This window comes from Urocitellus parryii, chromosome 11, assembly GCF_045843805.1.
Source record: "Urocitellus parryii isolate mUroPar1 chromosome 11, mUroPar1.hap1, whole genome shotgun sequence".
NCBI classification, from domain to species: domain Eukaryota; kingdom Metazoa; phylum Chordata; class Mammalia; order Rodentia; family Sciuridae; genus Urocitellus; species Urocitellus parryii.
The window spans coordinates 36,952,966-36,970,805 of record NC_135541.1 but is presented as its reverse complement, the minus strand read 5'-3'; the positions used below and the strand labels follow the sequence as shown (position 1 = coordinate 36,970,805).

The window sequence follows — 17,840 nt, the reverse complement described above, 5'->3', positions numbered from 1 at the left end:
CACTTTAGGGGAATTATGGCTTATTTAAAAATATTAGAGCAGTTTGAAAGCAAAGTGTAATTCCATCCCTGAATGATGTTGGGGAAGAGAGTGTTGGCTTAAGGACGAGAGTCCAGGTTTTTCCAGGAACTCCCATTATTCATAGATTAGATCTTCTTTGCCTATTTTTTCTATTTGTCACTTTAAAAAATCATTTTTAGGGCTGGGTTGTAGCCCTAAAATTGGTAGAGTACTTGCCTACCATGCGTGAGGCACTGGGTTTGATCCTTAGCACCATATAAAACAAAATAAAGAATTGTGTCCACCTATAACTAAAAAATAAAAAAAACTAAAAAATTATTTTTATTTCTTTATTCCTTTTTGATTAAAATGTGCCCACCCTTTGTTATGGCATTATTGCTGATTTTTTCTTTTATATTTATTTCTTTCCTGAGTTCTGACACATAATTTCCAAGTTTTTCTAATACCAATTGGTATTGTTATCTTATGTCTTGTGTCAATTTAATTTGTTTTATTCCATTTGAAGGATTAGGTTACAGTTTTCATCCATTTAGTGCATGTCTTTCTGAAGTGCTGCTTGTCTATAGGGATGCTTTCAGACCTTTCTTTTACATATGTGTAAAGTGACTTTCCAAGACCTTACAGCTAAAGAGTGGCAGAGGAATTGTTCATACCTATGTTTATCTGACCTCAAAGCTTGTATCTTTCCACAGTGTGCCAGGAAACTTATAAACGAAAGCTCATTTAATATAACAGCTTACAAGATGGTTTCATTATTGATGAGGAAACTAAGGCTCAGAAAGCAACTGCAGCCAGGTGCAGTGGCACACGCCTGCAATCCCAGCAACTTGGGAGGCTAAGGTAGGAGGATCTCAAATTCAAAGCCAGCCTCAGCAATGGTGAGGTGCTAAGCAACTCAGTGAGACCCTGTCTCTAAATAAAATATAAAAAAGGGCTGGGCATGTAGCTCAATGGTAAAGCATGCCTGAGTGCAACCCTTAGTATATTAAAAAAAAAACAAGAAAAAAAAAAAGCAACTGCTACAGCAACTGCAGATAGTAGCGGGCACTACCTGTGGTCATTACAACATTTACAGGGCACTGACTCTTCAGTTCCTGCTTGACAACAATGGTTTAGTTCTCACACAAGTAGGGGCATCTCTCTCAGTAGCTCAGCATCGAATATGATCTCATGGGCTTTAGTGCAGAGGAAGTAGTAGCCTCCTGATATTTGGGTAATAACTCCTTTCTCCCATTTGCTACCACAGCCCTGTTCTTTCTCCCCTGTGCTTTCTTAGCCCTTCCAACACTTTTATCAGTTCATTGCATTAAATCTTTCTTTGATTGGGGTAATAAAATATTGTCCTGAATAGACATTGTCTGATACAGTTAATTTTGTCCATCCATTCATTTTTTAAACATTCATGGACTACTTACTAATGTGATAGCTCCTTTGGAAACAGTATAAGACAACATTCCTGCCTTTGTGAAGCTTGCTTACCAATGAGAAGTTAGACAGTAAGTAAACAGAAAATTATAAAAGATGATTAAGAATATAAGAAGTGCTTTGAAGATAAAGATGGCTTAAATAAAAAATAATCATCTGTCTTGTGTAAATATTGTCAGGAGGCAAAGACAGCCCAGGACTGGTATGGTTGCTCCAAATAATCAAGTCTCCCTTAAAGGCAGTACTTCATTTTTCTGTAGTGTGGCCCTCTTGCTGTGGTCCATATGGTGCTGGCACTCAAACCAGCACATCCAAATTGCAGGCACCTGAATGGTGAAAGGGATTAAGATGTAATGATCACGCACTAACTTTTTTTAAAGGATGTATCTAGGAAGTTACCATGTAATACTTTATGATATTGGCCTGAACTCAGTTACCGGCCATACCTCACTACACAGGAGGAAGGGGATAGGGTTTATCCATCAGCCTATATAAAAGCTGAGAGTTCTACTATTAAAAAATAAGGGGCTGGGGATGTGGCTCAAGCGGTAGCACGCTCGCCTGGCATGCGTGCGGCCCGGGTTCGATCCTCAGCACCACATACCAACAAAGATGTTGTGTCCGCCGATAACTAAAAAATAAATATTAAAAATTCTCTCTCTCTCTCTCTCTCCTCTCTCACTCTCTCTTTAAAAAAAAAATAAGGGAGAATAGACATTGAAGTAGAGAATTGGTAGTCTTTACCATAGAAACTAAATAAGTTCTTGTGATTTCAAATAACCTGGTGTTTATGGACATTCATATAGATTGATTCTTTATAATTTTTTCCACCACAAGATAGAAGGTTTCTTGATGGCAGAGACTTGATCTAGCAATGTAATCCAAGTTTGTCCCATAATGATTCAGAAATGACATATTATGTGGTTATGGGAAGTACATACGATATAATCTTAAAGCAACTCAGGAACCATTACAGAGCAACCAACTCGGCAAACATAACAGAGAATTATGTGTGATCTCAATTTCACTCACTAGCCTATGAGTTTCTTCAGAGTCAGTAAATGACTGAGTCTATCCCTCTATCTTCCTGGAGTATTGAATAGACTGTGAAATGTAATCGACTATACAGAGGTATTGGCAGTATTCACCCAAAGATCTCACTGAGGCTGCAAGCAATCAGAGAAGACTTCATTAAGGAAACCTGAGTTGGTGAAAAGCTTTCTTCCTTACTAATAGGAAATCAATGATAATCTATAGAGCACATTATTTATATCCTCACAGCATCACAGTATACTTGTTTTATTTTATCCTTATTTTACAGATAAGAAATGGAGGTTCCGAGATGGCCAAGATATCATCATGTGCAGAACTGGAATTAGAAACCAGATTTTATGAAACCAAATGCATCCCTCTTAATAAAGTCCCCCAGTTTTTAAAGATTTCAGTTAGGTCACTGAGTACCTATTTGTGGAGGGGCCACAGCATCCTTTGATTTCACTTTAGGAGGTTGATAAAATAATGGAGAGAAATGAGGACAGATATAACTGCAGAATTCAATCCATCACTACCGCGGATATTATAAAAATCAATCTCGAGGCTTTGTAAAGGACTAGGATTCCCAGCATGCTTCAAGTCACCGCCGGGAAGACTTCGACTCCCGGCATGCTGTACTTTGGAACTCCGAGTCCCAGAATGCAACGTTCCTCCACGGTCCCAGAAGGTCGTCGAGACTACAGTTCCCAGCATGCAGCGCCGCCGCCCCTTGTTTCTGAAGCCCCGCTGGCCCCTGCTTCGGAGGGAATTTTTGGATCCCAGAGAACGGTTCCTGGAGTCACAGCCCCCTTTGGGGGACGCGAATGTCGGGCAGTTCTGGCCCGTGGAGCCTACCCCGGACAAGCATCTAAGGAATGGGTTGCGGCTTGGTTCAGGCTTTACTCAGGCAGTGTTTCAGGCAGCCCCAACGGGGTCTTCCCGGGGCCTTGGTGTCTTTGAACTGCTGTGGCGGGCGGGCACACGGTCTCCCCCACTGCTTAGAGTCGGGCCCGCCATCTCCATGGCCACGGCTACGAGTGGACCCTGCGCCGGCGGGTCGCGGGACATCCTGTGGCGCGTGAGTGCAGCTCACTGGGGTGCACGCCGCTGGGCATGGGCTGGGCGGGTGGGCTCCGACCGCGCGTGCGCTCTGGACGGGTAGGGTGCCTGTCGGAGGGCAGCGTGGGGAGGGGACCGCCCGGGGGACTGATTACGGGGGGCTGTGGCGACGTCCTTGAGGGGATGCTGGGTACAGGATGGGAGAGGAGTCAGAGTGAAAGCTGGCCTGCCTGGCGTGGATGATTTGACTGGAAATTGGGGCAGAGAATGGGGAGGGATTTTATGCAAGTGTATCCTGTAGGTGCAGAATAAGTAACTTGATTCCTTGGGATAAGAAGTGAGAAAGGAAGAGCTGGGGATATAGCTCAATGGAAGAGTGCATGCCTATCATGCATAAGCCCCTGGGTTCCATCCCCAGAACGGAAGTGGGGAAAAGTTGGGAAGAATGTCCAGAATTGGGAAGAATGTAGTGTGGCCTTGGCACTTCCTGGGGTTGGAGACCAGGTAAGCAGGGCACATATTCTTGGTAGAGGTAAATATCCACCGTGGGAGCTGAGGACATGCTTCCTCCTTCATGTCTTCTGTGGAGGGCAAAGAGAGATGGAAGTAAGGTTACTTTGGGAGTAGGGCCTCTACCATCGTGTACTGTCATCTCCTCTATCCTCAGTTAAACACTTTCAGGTGTTATCTACTCTTTACCACCTATGTTATATATTCCTATAGTGTTTACCTTGGAAATGTGGCTGCATTTTGTTCCTCTTTCCTTTCCCATGGCTATTGCCTTTGTGCAGACATTGACTGTAATCTCTGACTTGGTCTGTTGTTAACCATTGTGCCTCCTGTCTGGGTCTGGTCTCCTCCAGGATATCTTTTTTTCAGCCACCTTATGGTGAACACAAAGATGTTTTACTTTACAGGACATAGTTCCAGTTGTCACTGTCATGCTTAAAACTTCTCAGTATCTCCTATTAATTGACAGTAAGTCTTGTTCTTCCTTATGTTAGGCACTGAGATTTAGAAAAGAGTACAGTGTTACAATGTGTTAGTTGCCGGGTAAGAAATGCATGTTTGTGGTTCTCAAGTATACAGCCTTTGGATATTCCTATAATTATCTAGAATCTGGAGAGATAAGTGGTAAATGTGATTATAAAACTAAATAAGACGGTCTTAATCTCTACCCCAAAGTGTGATATTTAATATAACACCTGACTCTGGACCTAATGCAAGTATCAGTTCACTAATTTTTACAAAGTTCTTTAGTGGTATGTGATATTATTATAATAGTAATCATTTGGGTTTGTATATAACTGCATGGTCTATAATCTGGGTATATATGTATTAGTGACTAATGGCCTGTATGAAGAGATAGGATTTGCATAACTGAAATGATTTAACTGACTTCATGATTGAGGGAGTTTTGTTTATTTAATTTTAGATTTTGGGCTGGAGGATAGTTGCAAGTGTTGTTTGGTCAGTGTTGCTTCTACCCATCTGTGCTACGGTATTTATAGTCTTCAGCAGTATTGATTTATTTCATCCCATACAGTGGCTGTCAGGTAAGTGATATTCAATTTAGAGAAAACATAAAAATTGAACTATGTTTCAAATAATTTTTTTCTGATTACTGCCTGTATTAACACACCACACATTGACTTTAAGATAAGTTTAAGGCATTGCCTGTATAACATAAAACACCTTTTTATTATATAATGAGATTAGTAAACTTACCAAGAAACTATGTGTGATGACAGGAACAAAGAAATCTTTAGAAGAACATATAAATAAAAGCTTAATTTTTCTTTGTCTTTCTTTTTGACACCTTTATTGATCCTGTCTGTCTTTTTAAAAAAAGAACTGTTACTATCATCTGTTTAAATTATGGGTAGAAAATGTGACATATTCTTTTAAAAATATGTCTAAGAATCCTTCATTTTTATATTGTAGCTAATAAAAAAAGATAAGGAAAGGATGAACTTTTGGCTAGGGAAGATACAGTTAAATGCAAAAATTGATAGGAGAAAAGATTGAGGTAGGCTAAAATGTTTCTCTGAATCTTTGGAGACAAAATTACTAAGTGCACTAAAATATAACTTGTTTTATGTCCATTAATAATGGCTACCAGTTATTTCTCATTTTTTAGCATGCTGGGCACTATGCTAAGCACCTTACATACATTATCTCTTTCCTATGACCCTTTTAATAAAGAGGTATTATTCCTACTTTATAAATGAGTAAATCTGTGCAGAGATACTCAGCTAGTGAGTGACTAGGATTTGGGTATTAGTTTGTGGCATCAAAGTTGATGTTTTTCCATGATGCTGCACTAGAATTATCTCTTTTTTTGAGATAAATGTTAACAGAATAGGTTTTGAAATCTTTAAAGTCTTGCCTAAGGCTAAGAAACAAAAATACTCCTGAACGTCTGGTCATAACAACATAACAACAATGGTATATTTATTTTGTTTTTGTGTATTTTAAGTTTCATAAGAAAGTGCCAATTTTTAGGGAGTTAGAATCTTTACCTTGTGGCCTTTGGAGATATTGCTGCTAAAGAATTAAAATCATGTAAGTCTTCTGTTAATCTGTGTCAGTCATTTCTTGGACAGGTTGCACAGGTCAGATAAAATTAAGCCATATATATGCCAGTGCAGAGATAGCAGGAATTTAATTGTGAAGGCTTAGTAAGTAGTTTCATTATTTCGAGTATTGAGTTGTATTTTTAATGATAATTGGTTTCATTAAACTTTGAATTGGAATATTAATTGTCACACTACCCTGAAAGGGTGACTTCTTAGTGTTTCACAGAACATCACAATTGTTTTTCTTAGTTTAGCTCTTTTAGATGATTTATGGGTTATGCTATTTCTAAAGATGTTACTTTGACTTTAGTTAAAATGCATTTATTAAGATGAGATCTGAAAAATATTTTTACACTTTAAAAAGCAACTTTGTTGGTGTATTACTAACTATGAAATGTTTGCATATGGCAGTATTTGATCTGATGTTAACATCTGGGCGATTTAAAAGAAATTTGAATGTAATTTTAAAGCACCCAGAGCCAAATTGGAATAACTCACACTGGAGTTCTTGAGTTGATGTCCCACTGGACCTGTCAGCAGTGTGCAATTAAATTCTTGAAGGAAAGATAACTTCTAAAGTTAAAATTACAGTTGAGGTTCAAACCTTTGCTATATTGCCATGTGCTCAGCATGTCTACAAGACTGAATAAACTTAACCAATTTATCTCTTATGTTTTAGATTCTTTCAATGATCTATATAGCTCCTATGTAATCTTTTACCTCCTGCTGCTGTCAGTGGTAATAATAATAATAAGTATTTTCAATGTGGAGTTCTATGCAGGTGAGTTTTCAAATGTTAACGTTTTTAAAAGTCTGAATTTATTTTACTAAGGCAGACTAAGTGCATTTTATATGTGAATATGTATAACAAGCTGAATTTTGTGTCACGTTTTTAAGAATATATACAAAATCATATGCTTTGAATATATATTACAATTAATGTTGGTGCTAATTTCTATTTTTAAAATATACCTAGACCTTTTAGGACAATTGTTGTATGATTCCACTTATATGAGGTACCAAGAATAGTCAAATTTACAGAGACAGAAAATAGAGTGGTGTTTTCTAGAGGATGGAGATTACTGATGGGTAGAGTTTGAGTTGGGGAAGATGCCAAAGTTTGGGAAGTAGGTGGTGAGTTGGTTGCACAACAGTGTGAACATATTTAGGCCACAAAACTGTATGCTTCAAAATGGTTCAAATGGTAAATTTTATTGATGTGTATTTTGCCATAGTAAAATAAATAAATAAATTTAGACCTTTTACTTGTTCACAGCTGGTGTTAGAGCTGTAAAAATCATTGTAAAAATCATTCCTTATTGGGTAGCAGATCAAGACCAGGTGAAATTTTTTTCAAATATAGAAGTCTGTAATGCTATGATTTTCAAACAAACCTAAACCTTTAAAATATTAGGTTTTGCCTTGGGAGAATTACCTGCTAAATTCCAGAGCTTATTATTTTTCTCAGTTTCTCTTCTACTCCTCCTGCCTTGTTCGGATTTCTAAGTTTGTCACAATTAGAAGCTTTTTCTGCCATTTTTTAAAAGCTCATCAGTACTTCTTTGTAAAATAGGGTATAAAAGCCTGGATTTTTTTTTTTTTTAAATATGTGCGACAAGTTGGACAACTTTTATTGGAATTATACTGAATGAAGAAAGCAAAACCCCAAAGGCTATTTATTGCATGATGTCACTTATATAGCATTTTGAAATAGAAATCTTTTAGAAATGAAGAACAGTGGTTGCCATGTTGGAGATAAAGTGGGAGGGGTCAGGAAGGACTGACACCAGAGATCCTGTAAAAGCTTGAATCCTAACTCTGGATGTTGCAATGCATACCTTTTTCCTTGCTTTTCTAACCCTCACTCCTGGCTGGTAGGTCTCTCCTCCACTCAGGCCCTACTCAGAACACCTCGGCTTATAGCAGTGTTCTTTCACACTCTCCCTTGTGCCTGGGCCGTCTTCTTTAGGAAGGTGTGCCCGATGAGGGCTCTTTAGCCTACTCATTCTAAAAGCCTGACTAGTCACTTTGGTTCATTCCTTGCATGAGCACTCCTTATGCCATTACTATGTGCCATGCATTGTATGGTCCCAGCTTTCTCCAAAAAATCACAGTTAGGCAGACGAGCAGTAAACATTACTTGTCTTTGCCTACTATACATTGGATAATGAGGGAATTCAGAGGAGCATTACTTACTTAGCATGGAAGCTTTCTGAAGAAGATATTTACACCATGCCTTGAATGAGGAGCTACATTAAATAGATAAAGGAGGACAGTGATGTTCTGGAGAAAACATATGGCAAGTAAGGTTGAATGACATGAGAGGGTTTGGCACATTTAGAGTATTAAAAGTTAGTCCTAATTGCCCTCTGGGTGTTTATGTTGGTAGGAGGAGTGATGGCAGTCTCTTCCCCAAAAGTGCAGAGTACCTAAGCCCTCTCTTTTCATAGTTTTCTGCCTCTCATCCATCTCTTCTCTCTTTTTTTAAATATTTATTTTTTTACTTGTAGTTGGACACAATACCTTTATTTTATTCATTTATTTTTATGTGGTGCTGAGGATCGAACCTATCTCGCACGTGCTAGGCAAGCACTCTACCGCTGAGCCAAAACCCCAGCCCCCATCTCTTCAAGTGTATTAAAGACCAGGGAATCTTAGGCTAGCTGTTTTTAAAGGCAAATATACCTTAGTAACTAACCACAGTTGCCTCCCTAGGTCACTTCCAGACAACTTTATTGGGTTGTCAGAGAGGTATTAAAAATTCTCATACAACTGGGTGTGTGGTTCATGCCTGTAATTCCAGCAACTTGGGAGGCAGGCATGAGGAACGATAAGTTTGAGACCAGCCTCAGCAACTTAGAGAAGCCCTAAGCAACTTAGGGAGACCTTATTTCAAACTTTAAAAAAGGGGAGGGGGGCTGGGAATAAAGCTCAGTGCTGGGTTCAATCCCCAAATAACAATCCAAACACCCCCCAAAAAGAAAGTTCCATATAAACTTTTATGTTAGTATTTTGTATTGTCAATATTTACCTAACTACGTTTTATTTTTCTCAGATGGATTATATATTGACAGTTTCAAATATTGAAATAAAGATTTTGCTAGAGGGCAGGATCTATCTTTAAATCGTTACACATTCTTTTATGGCCCTGGAGGGTTATAGAGTTGGTGTTATTTCAGCTATTAGGAAATTTTAATTTAAAAGAAAGAAAATTATTATTATCCTAACCCTAATAGCAGTGTAATAAAAACCTAAATTCTTATGTTTTTCTCTTTTGTGTGTTTTTCATTCTTAAAAATTTTTTTAACTCAAGTTTTTCTGTTCTATATTTTATTGGCTGTATGTTACTTTCTGCCCTTTGGCGTCTTCATGCAAGCATGAGAGGGCATAGTTTAGATCCTCTAACTTCATATGCTGTAGTTATAAGGCTATATCCATGTTTTATTTGCAGTTGTGCCTTCCATTCCGTGTTCCAGACTGGCCCTGATAGGGAAGATCTTTCATCCCCAGCAACTCATGCACTCTTTTGTTCATGCTGCCTTGGGAATGGTGATGGCTTGGTGTGCAGCAGTGATAACTAAGGGCCGATACAGTTTTCTTGTGGTTCCCTGCTCTGATACTGAGAGGTAATGTTAAATACTTTTTCTTTCTAGAGATCCTTGTTTAGTTACTAAGCCAAAGATGGCCTAGGTATGTTAATAGTTTATGGACATTCTTTGCTTTCCCAATTTCTACAGAAAGTGCTTATTTACATACATCAGTTGTTTTTGATGTTTGACTTTGAATTCAACAAAATTTGAAAAACAGTTGTAGAAGGTGCTTGCTATACTGTGTGCTGTTAGATTTGTGAGAATGATTCAAACAGACAATAAGCTCCCTGAGGATCGAGAACAGTAGGAAATTGAAGACATGGAAACATATGAATGTAATAGAAAGAAGGACATAAGTTGTGCACATATAAAATCTGTGAGAGTTCAGGAAGCTGGGAGGATCTACATGTGTTCTTGGAGAAGGTGTTTGGTGTTTGAAGGAAGGGTAGTTTGGAAAGAATGAATTTGAAGAGAGAATTTTAAAATAATAACTACCTTCTATAGAGTGCTTTTATGATTTTAAAACTTACACAGTCTTGAAATATGGGATTGATAGAAATTGTAAGTTGATGCTCTGACTTTCAGAATTAAAAAAGGTCTGTGAGTGTAGCTCAGTTCTAGAGCATATGCTTAGCAGGCCAAGACCATGAGTTCGATCCCCAGCACCATACACACACATTAAAAAGTATAAATAAAGAAAGATTATTAGAGTAATCTTAAGTTCCCTATTTTCCACTGACTTTAAAACAATGTTAGTAATGAGTTCTGCCTAATACTTAATTTCCTCGGCTACTGCTTATGAGGCAGAGTTGCCTTTTTTCCCCTCCATGAGGCTTTCTGTAGTGAAAACTATACTGTTGATAAACATTGAATGATAAAGGACATCTAAGAATACAGCACTATTGTGACTAAGGAAATCCCCATGGCTCATTTTAAATGAGTCCTGAACTCTTTTTTGCACATCTCTTTTTAGTGGAGGGGGCAGTGAGGTTCCAGGGAGCAGAAAGCTACAATGAGCTACAAGTTGTCAGAGAGATTAGTGCCCATTATAAATACATTTACTGATAATTTCACAGTCAGAGTCTTGAGCAAAATGAATCTCTTTTATCATCTTATAACTCAGGGCCCAGAAAACAATCAGCCTGGAATCTCAACCCTCATGGAGATAGGTGGTGGAGCAGGCCCCTAACTGGTATTCCTGCTGACTCTATACACCCTCGGATATTTGCCAGATTATAGAGATGCTCAGATAACTTCCAAAGGAGTTTAAGAGCTTAATGTTCACCAAATAATAAGATCTTATCCTTAAAATTAAAAGATGTGAGATAAAGATGATTGGTTGATAGGGTGTGGCTAATGGAAGTTCTTACTAGGGAATCCTCTTGAATTTAACTAAATTTTCAGAACTTAACAACTCTAGGTTATTAGCTGGGAAGCATTGGGACCTCCTCTTTAGCAGGAGTACTGGATGCATTTCAAACAGGTGACGGGTCCCACAGCCATTCAGGAGCTGTTGCCTTGCCTGTGGTACAACTCGAGAGTGGAGACCATATCAGACAGGTATTGGGGACTCCCTGTTTTAAAAGCCTTGTGCCCAATGGGCTCTGGTATCTCTTGTAGCAATTTTATAGATGTAGCATCCAGAATCCCTGGAGGTGGATGTTTAGTCAGAGACAACACAGAAGACCAAAGTTTTGGCATCTCTTTCAGGCAGTTGATTTATAGTTGATTTGGTTCCTCTCGGTGAAGATTAATTTACCAGTTTGTAAGCAATGTTACTTAGTACCGATGTAGACGTTCTTACCCATGTCAGATTTCTAGGGGAATAGAGCTAGAGTCAGGTTCTCAGGCTTCAGGGAAAAGGGTTTTGTTAATCTTTTGCTCACACTTATTTAAAATGAACCATTTTGTTAGAATTTGGTACATTTCTTAAGTGATTAACTCAGAATTTTGTCTTCAGTAAGTATTAAGCCTAAAACAGTGAAATGGATCCCTGACTGTTATATTAACAACTTAATTTTTCCCTTCTAGTTTAGATAGCTCTGCGGCACGAAACTGTTTAAATGAATATCACCTTTTTTTCCTACTGGCTGGAGCATTCATGGGCTATAGCTATAGCCTTCTGTATTTTGTTAATAACATGAACTATCTCCCATTTCCCATCATACAGGTAAGACATCATCTGAGCATTATCTTATGCTAGAATGTGGCAGCATTAAAACTGCTTTGGTATATATGTATATAACAGGGCTTATTTGATTAATTCAAGATTTGTTCTGTGCAACAGAGAACTGAAATCCTCAAATGCCTTTTAGAGAGAAGAGTTTTGTCTTTAAGTGACTTTTTTAGAGAGAAGAGTTTTGTCTTTAAGTGACTTCGGTGTGTTTTTGAGAGCTGTATTTTGTGTAGAATGTACATCCAGCTATATTTTACCCTTCCCTGCTGCCACTCTCAGACTGCTGCTGCTCTGCTCTTCTCTTTCCCTGCCTGCTTGGTAGTGACACTTGCTGTGACCTTAGCAGGACTGGGGGTGGGGGTGGGGAGGATGATGATGACATTCATGCAAAGTACCTCTGTGCAGCTGCCAGCTTCTTTTCGAACTTAAAATCTTATGAGGGTGGGGGTGTGCAAGTAATTTTTAGAATATGTCAGTTACTGTCTCATGTCCTTTTCATAAAAAGGCAAGATATATACAAATAAATAAAATAGTTTGACCTGGTTTGATTTGAGTGGTATAGTATTTTTGGTATCAATGCTAGGGATTGAACACAGGGGCTCTACAACTGAGATATATCCTAGCACACACACTCCGCCTTTTTTTTTTTTTTTTTTTTTGAGAGAGAGCGATAGTGTCTTAAGTTGCTGAAGCTGGCCTTAAAGACTTGCAGTCCTCCTGCCTCAGCATCTTGAGTTCCTGGGATCACTGGTGTGCATCACCATGCCCAGCTTTAGTTAGGTTTTTAAAAACCTAATCTGGTAGGTGTCATCCTGGAATTTAGAACCACCTCCTCTGGGAGGAGAGAGAAAGATTGGTTGAAGTGTCTCACTGTTACATAAGGCCTCTCCCTGTCCTATTTCTGCTATTCCTGATTAGCTGTTCATTTCATTTCTACTCTGAAGCCTGGGCACTGAAAGAAAAATGTTAGAACCCTAGGTCCTTCCCACTAGAACCTAGTCTGGTGGGAATAAAGGGATGTGTAAACAAGTGATGCATGATAATAAATGTGATCTATAAAAATGATGCATTAGGATTCTCCTAGGTTAACTAAAGTTGTCACATGCCTGTTGCATCTGTGAGAATATATACTGCAAGGAGATAGTACTCCCTGAAAAAAAATTTGTCTCTTACCTGCTGCAGTCTGAGTGTTTGAAAAAATAATTCCTGTTTAGAAATTCTTCACATCTTGTGAAGAAGAATTGAAAGTAGGACATAAGCTTTGCTACCTCAAAATTTCACAACGAAAAATTTTCAAAATACTGTGCAGAAATATTCATATAAATCAACTTAGATCCAAATATAATAAAGAATAATAATAGCTGGATGGGTAGCACACACTTATAATCCCAGCAGCCAGAAAGCTGAGGCAGGAGGATCACAAACTCAAAGTCGGCCTCAGCAACTTAGTGAGGCCCTAAGCAATTTAGTGAGACCCTGTCTCTGAATACAAAATACAAAATAAAAAGGGCTGGGGATGTAGCTCAGTGGTTGAGTGCTTCTGGGTTCAATCCTAGGTACCAATAAACAAAGAATAGTGAACAAGAAAAACAGTCTTAAGAGAAAAATAAGATGCCACAGAATACCTTTCTGGATTTCCGTGGACCTCAGTTGAAATTGCCCACCTATTTAACATCACAAATGGGCAATAGAGTGAACATAGGAGTTGTCCAGTAGTTGATAATGCTTACAAATTGCTGAATTATGTTTCTACCATGTCAAGTTCATAAAATTTAACTTTTTTTGGTAATTGGTTTGGGTAAAATTTTGTATTGTATCTCAGAAGTTTATTCCATGATGGCAACGTTCAGCTTTGGCCAGAATATTGATTTTTAACAGTTGGCCAAATATGTATTTGGGGCATCTCTTAGAGCCATGAATGTGCAGTGGTATTGGTCTGCCCAGCTGGTTGCCATTCTCCAGCCCGTGGATGTTTGAAGTGGGGGTTTTTTAGGGCCCTTCATTGAAAAGATGTGGAATAAGGGAAGGAGGGTTTGACGATAGTTGAAAGGATGCACAGGACCTTTGTTTCTCATCAGTCAGGTTTGTGTCTTTGCATATCAGGGAAGGTTTGCCTCCCGAAAAGAAAGGGGGAGGGAGGACACCATAGCTTAGCTTTCTTTCTTTGTAGGAACATTGTGCCTGCATGAGACCTTCCCTTGTGCATTTAAGTTGCTAAGGGAAGCAGGATGGATTGTTAGGAAATTCCAAGCTAGATATGAGGAGTCAGGCCCATTCCCCTTGGATGCTTCCAGGGAACAATGTGATATAACCATGTACTTTCATTTTTTTTTTTTAGCCAACCAGTTTGTAACCATGTACTTTCTTTAAAAGAGAGAGAGAGAGAATTTTTTAGTATTTATTTTTTAGTTTTCGGTGGACACAATATCTTTATTATATTTTTATGTGGTGCTGAGGATCGAACCCATTTCCCCGTGCATGCCAGGCAAGCGCGCTACCGCTTGAGCCATATCCCCAGCCCCAAACCATGTACTTTTATTTGAACAGCCAAGCTAACCAGAAAACATTCGACCCTTAGAATTTTTTCTTCTAAAATTAATAATAATCATTGTTGTCAACAACCATTGTCAACTTCATTATTTTCAGAATTGTTATTTCAGGAAAAAAAATGATTTTTTTTCTAGTACGTTCATCTCCTGAGGTAGGTAGTGTTGTCTTCACTGCCTCTACTTTTCCTCCACTTAGTGTAAAGGCAGTGTGCATTGTCTTTAAGATTGTGGGCTCTGAAACCAGCTTGCCCGGATTCATATCTTGGATTTTCCTTTTGCTAACTGGTAATGTTGGTGAAGTCAACTAACCTCTCTCTGCCTTGGTTTCTTTATCTGTAAGATGACAATAATAATAGAGCTTCATTGGGCTGTGGGGAAGTTTAAACAGATTAATCCATGTAATTTGTACCAGTTCCTGACATGGTAACATGCAAAGAATGCCGGTTGCTATTGTTACTATAGGCCCCCTTATCCACAGTTTGGTTTTCGTCAGGTTTGCTTACTAGCAATCAACTACAATCTGAAAATATTAAGTGAAAAATTCTAGGAATAAGCAACTTATAACTTAAATTATTACAATATATTATTATAATTGTTCTATTTGTTATTGGTTATTATTTTTAATCACTTGCTGTGTTTGATTTATCATATTACTAATCTTAGGTATGTATGCATAGAAATAAACAGTATGTATAGGGTACTTTCTGCATTCACTAGTGGTCTTGAAATGTATCCCCCAGAGCTACGATGGAGCTGTGTTTTTTATACTTTCTCCATCTCTATAGGCCTTACTAACAAGTATGGATTGATATTGTTAATTTTCTTATTTCTGATCTCCCTATTAGTGAGATGGTTGTATAATGTAAAAATATTAAATATTTTAGCATCAGAAGTAATTCAGTTTTGCCTCTGGGATAATCTTTGACTTTTTTTACAGTGGTTATAGTTTATGTATTGAGGCTATAGTTAAGAACTTGCTGTAGAATGAGGTGGAATGTATTGTTGATTCTTTTCTTTTTTCCACAGCAATACAAGTTCTTGCGGTTTAGGAGATCTCTATTCTTACTCATTAAGCATAGTTGTGTGGAATCGATGTTCCTGGTTAGAAATTTCTGCATTGTGTATTATTTTCTTGGTAAGAATTCTATTTTTTAATGCAGGGTATTATTAACTCAAAGCTCAGAAAATGTCAATTAGAAAGTCATTCTTTATTGTGTTTCTATGTTTCCTAGTTATGGATATGTGATTAGCCCCACCTGATTTGTAGTTTATATTGTTAGAGTATTTATTTAGTTAAGGGAAAATATTGTTAAAGAAAATGTGATATATACATATAATGAAATATTATTCAGCTTTAAAGAAGAAACTTATCCTGTAGATAAACCTTAAGGTCATAATGTTAACTGAAGTGACCCAGTCACAAAAAGACAAAATATTGCATGATTTTATTTATATGAGATATCTAAAGTAGTTATGCTTTTAAAAACCCAGAGTAGAATGCCAGGAACTGAGAGCAGGAAGATGGGGAGGAGTTGTTCATCGTGCAGAGAGTCCCAGTTATGCTTAATGGGAAAGTTCTGGAGGTCTGCTGCACAAAAAAGAACATTGTGTGGGGGCTAGGGTTGTGGCTGAGCGGTAGAGCGCTTGCCTAGCACATGTGAGGTCCTGGGTTCGATCCTCAGCACCATGTAAAAATAAATAAATAAAAACAAAGGTATTGTGTCCAACTACAATTGAAAAATAAATATTTTTTTTTTAAAAAAGAACATTGTCATTTGGTCATTTTCTAGAAGTAACATACTTTTTATAAGTTTGTAACTTGATAATAATATAATAGAAATATTCTGTTGGTAAGGAAACCTTGTAGAATTTATTAACATGAATTTTAGGTACAGAAATTACCACTCAATATTTAGCATAGTGAATAGTACAAGTTCAAAACATTAATCTCATCAGTAACACAATAATATAAACAATATCTAGTATTCAAATCTACTCTTTTCAGATCTTTTTCTGATTTTTTTCTATAAATATAACTTTATAAAATTGTTCTCACTCTTTATTCACCACTTGTAGTTTATATAATCCTTTTTCCATGTAGCTTTTAAATTTGTTAAAACATTCTGATGTTAACACTGTATTGAAATTTCTTAACCTACTGTGATTGGCTTGGCTCTTGCCCCAGAGCTGTACGTACATTTGGGCTGATACAGCAGTTGCATCAGTATCCCCATGGTCAGCTCTTTCTCCTGTAACTCTTTTGCATTCATTTTACATTTCATTTTGGCATTGTTACTTCTTTTTGCTGCTCTTTGATCTTTTTTGTCCAGCATCATTTGTTATTTTATTTATTTATTTTGTGGTACTGGTTGTTCAACTCAGGGGTACCCTACTACTGAGCTACATTCCCAGTCCTTTTTAGTTTTTATTTTGAGATAAGGTTTTGCTAGATTTCTGGCCTCCAACTTATGATTCTTCTGCCTCGCTTCCTGAGTTGCTGGGATTACAGGCGTGCGCCACTACACCTGGCTTCATTTACTTGTTTTTTAATGTTGTCATAGGAGACAAGGAGACAGCACAACTACATGCTTTGTTGGTTTTTGTCTAAAAAGATGCAAGTGGCCAGTCACCAATAGACTTTGAGAGATGCGACAGGATTGGTCACAGATCATGGTGTACATCTGTTATCTACGTATTGATTCATATACTGAAAAGCTAGAAGTGCTGTACATAATCACCCATAATTAATATACCACGGTAACTGAAATTTGAACGGTTGTTGGGTGTTAAGCAACAGTATAAAAATTGGTGTTTTTGCTGGGTGCAGTGGTGTACGCCTATAATCCCAGAAGCTCCGGAGTCTGAGGCAGGAGGATTGTGAGTTAAAAGCCAGCTTCAGCAATTCAGCAAGGCCCTAAGTAACTTTGTGAGACCCTGTCTCAAAAATAAAATATAAATAAGATTTGAGATGTGACTCAGTGGTTAAGGGCCCCTGGGTTTAATCCCTAGTACAAAACAAAAAAACAAAACCCTCCAAAAACAAAAAAACCTGGTGTTTTTTAGTGAAACCATGGTAACTAAAATATGTATGTATGTCAGAATATACAAAGCAAGGACTGTCTGTATCTAGAAATTTTTTTGTTTTCCTATCCATTCCTAATCAAATAATTTAGCATTTTGATTGAGGTCTTGCTGTCTTTGACCTCATAGTCTAAAGCATGATTAAGATTTGTTTTATTAACTTTTTATATTCATAGCTTGGTATTTTCTCTCCTCAGGTCATATTCCCAAAGCTTGGATTAGCACTGCTATGGACCTTCTCATAGATGAGTAAGTGATACTTAAAAAGTCTAATCTTAACTTTACTTTCCAGATGCTTTGTTTAGATTAAGCCTATAAATCTTTTTTT

The 17,840-nt window shown here is 37.7% G+C and overlaps 1 protein-coding gene across 1 annotated transcript in view; it reads left to right on the top strand.

Moving 5' to 3' along the window:
* The first annotated feature begins 3,228 nt into the window (after positions 1-3,228).
* Ndc1 (NDC1 transmembrane nucleoporin) overlaps positions 3,229-17,840 on the top strand; it is a 51,022-nt gene continuing 36,410 nt past the window's right edge. The window contains exons 1-7 of the mRNA XM_026382274.2: positions 3,229-3,556; positions 4,973-5,093; positions 6,796-6,897; positions 9,568-9,742; positions 11,738-11,876; positions 15,458-15,566; positions 17,710-17,761. Coding sequence (XP_026238059.2) covers positions 3,500-3,556; positions 4,973-5,093; positions 6,796-6,897; positions 9,568-9,742; positions 11,738-11,876; positions 15,458-15,566; positions 17,710-17,761 — 755 coding nt within the window. The 5' untranslated portion in view covers positions 3,229-3,499. The remainder of the gene's footprint in view (positions 3,557-4,972; positions 5,094-6,795; positions 6,898-9,567; positions 9,743-11,737; positions 11,877-15,457; positions 15,567-17,709; positions 17,762-17,840) is intronic.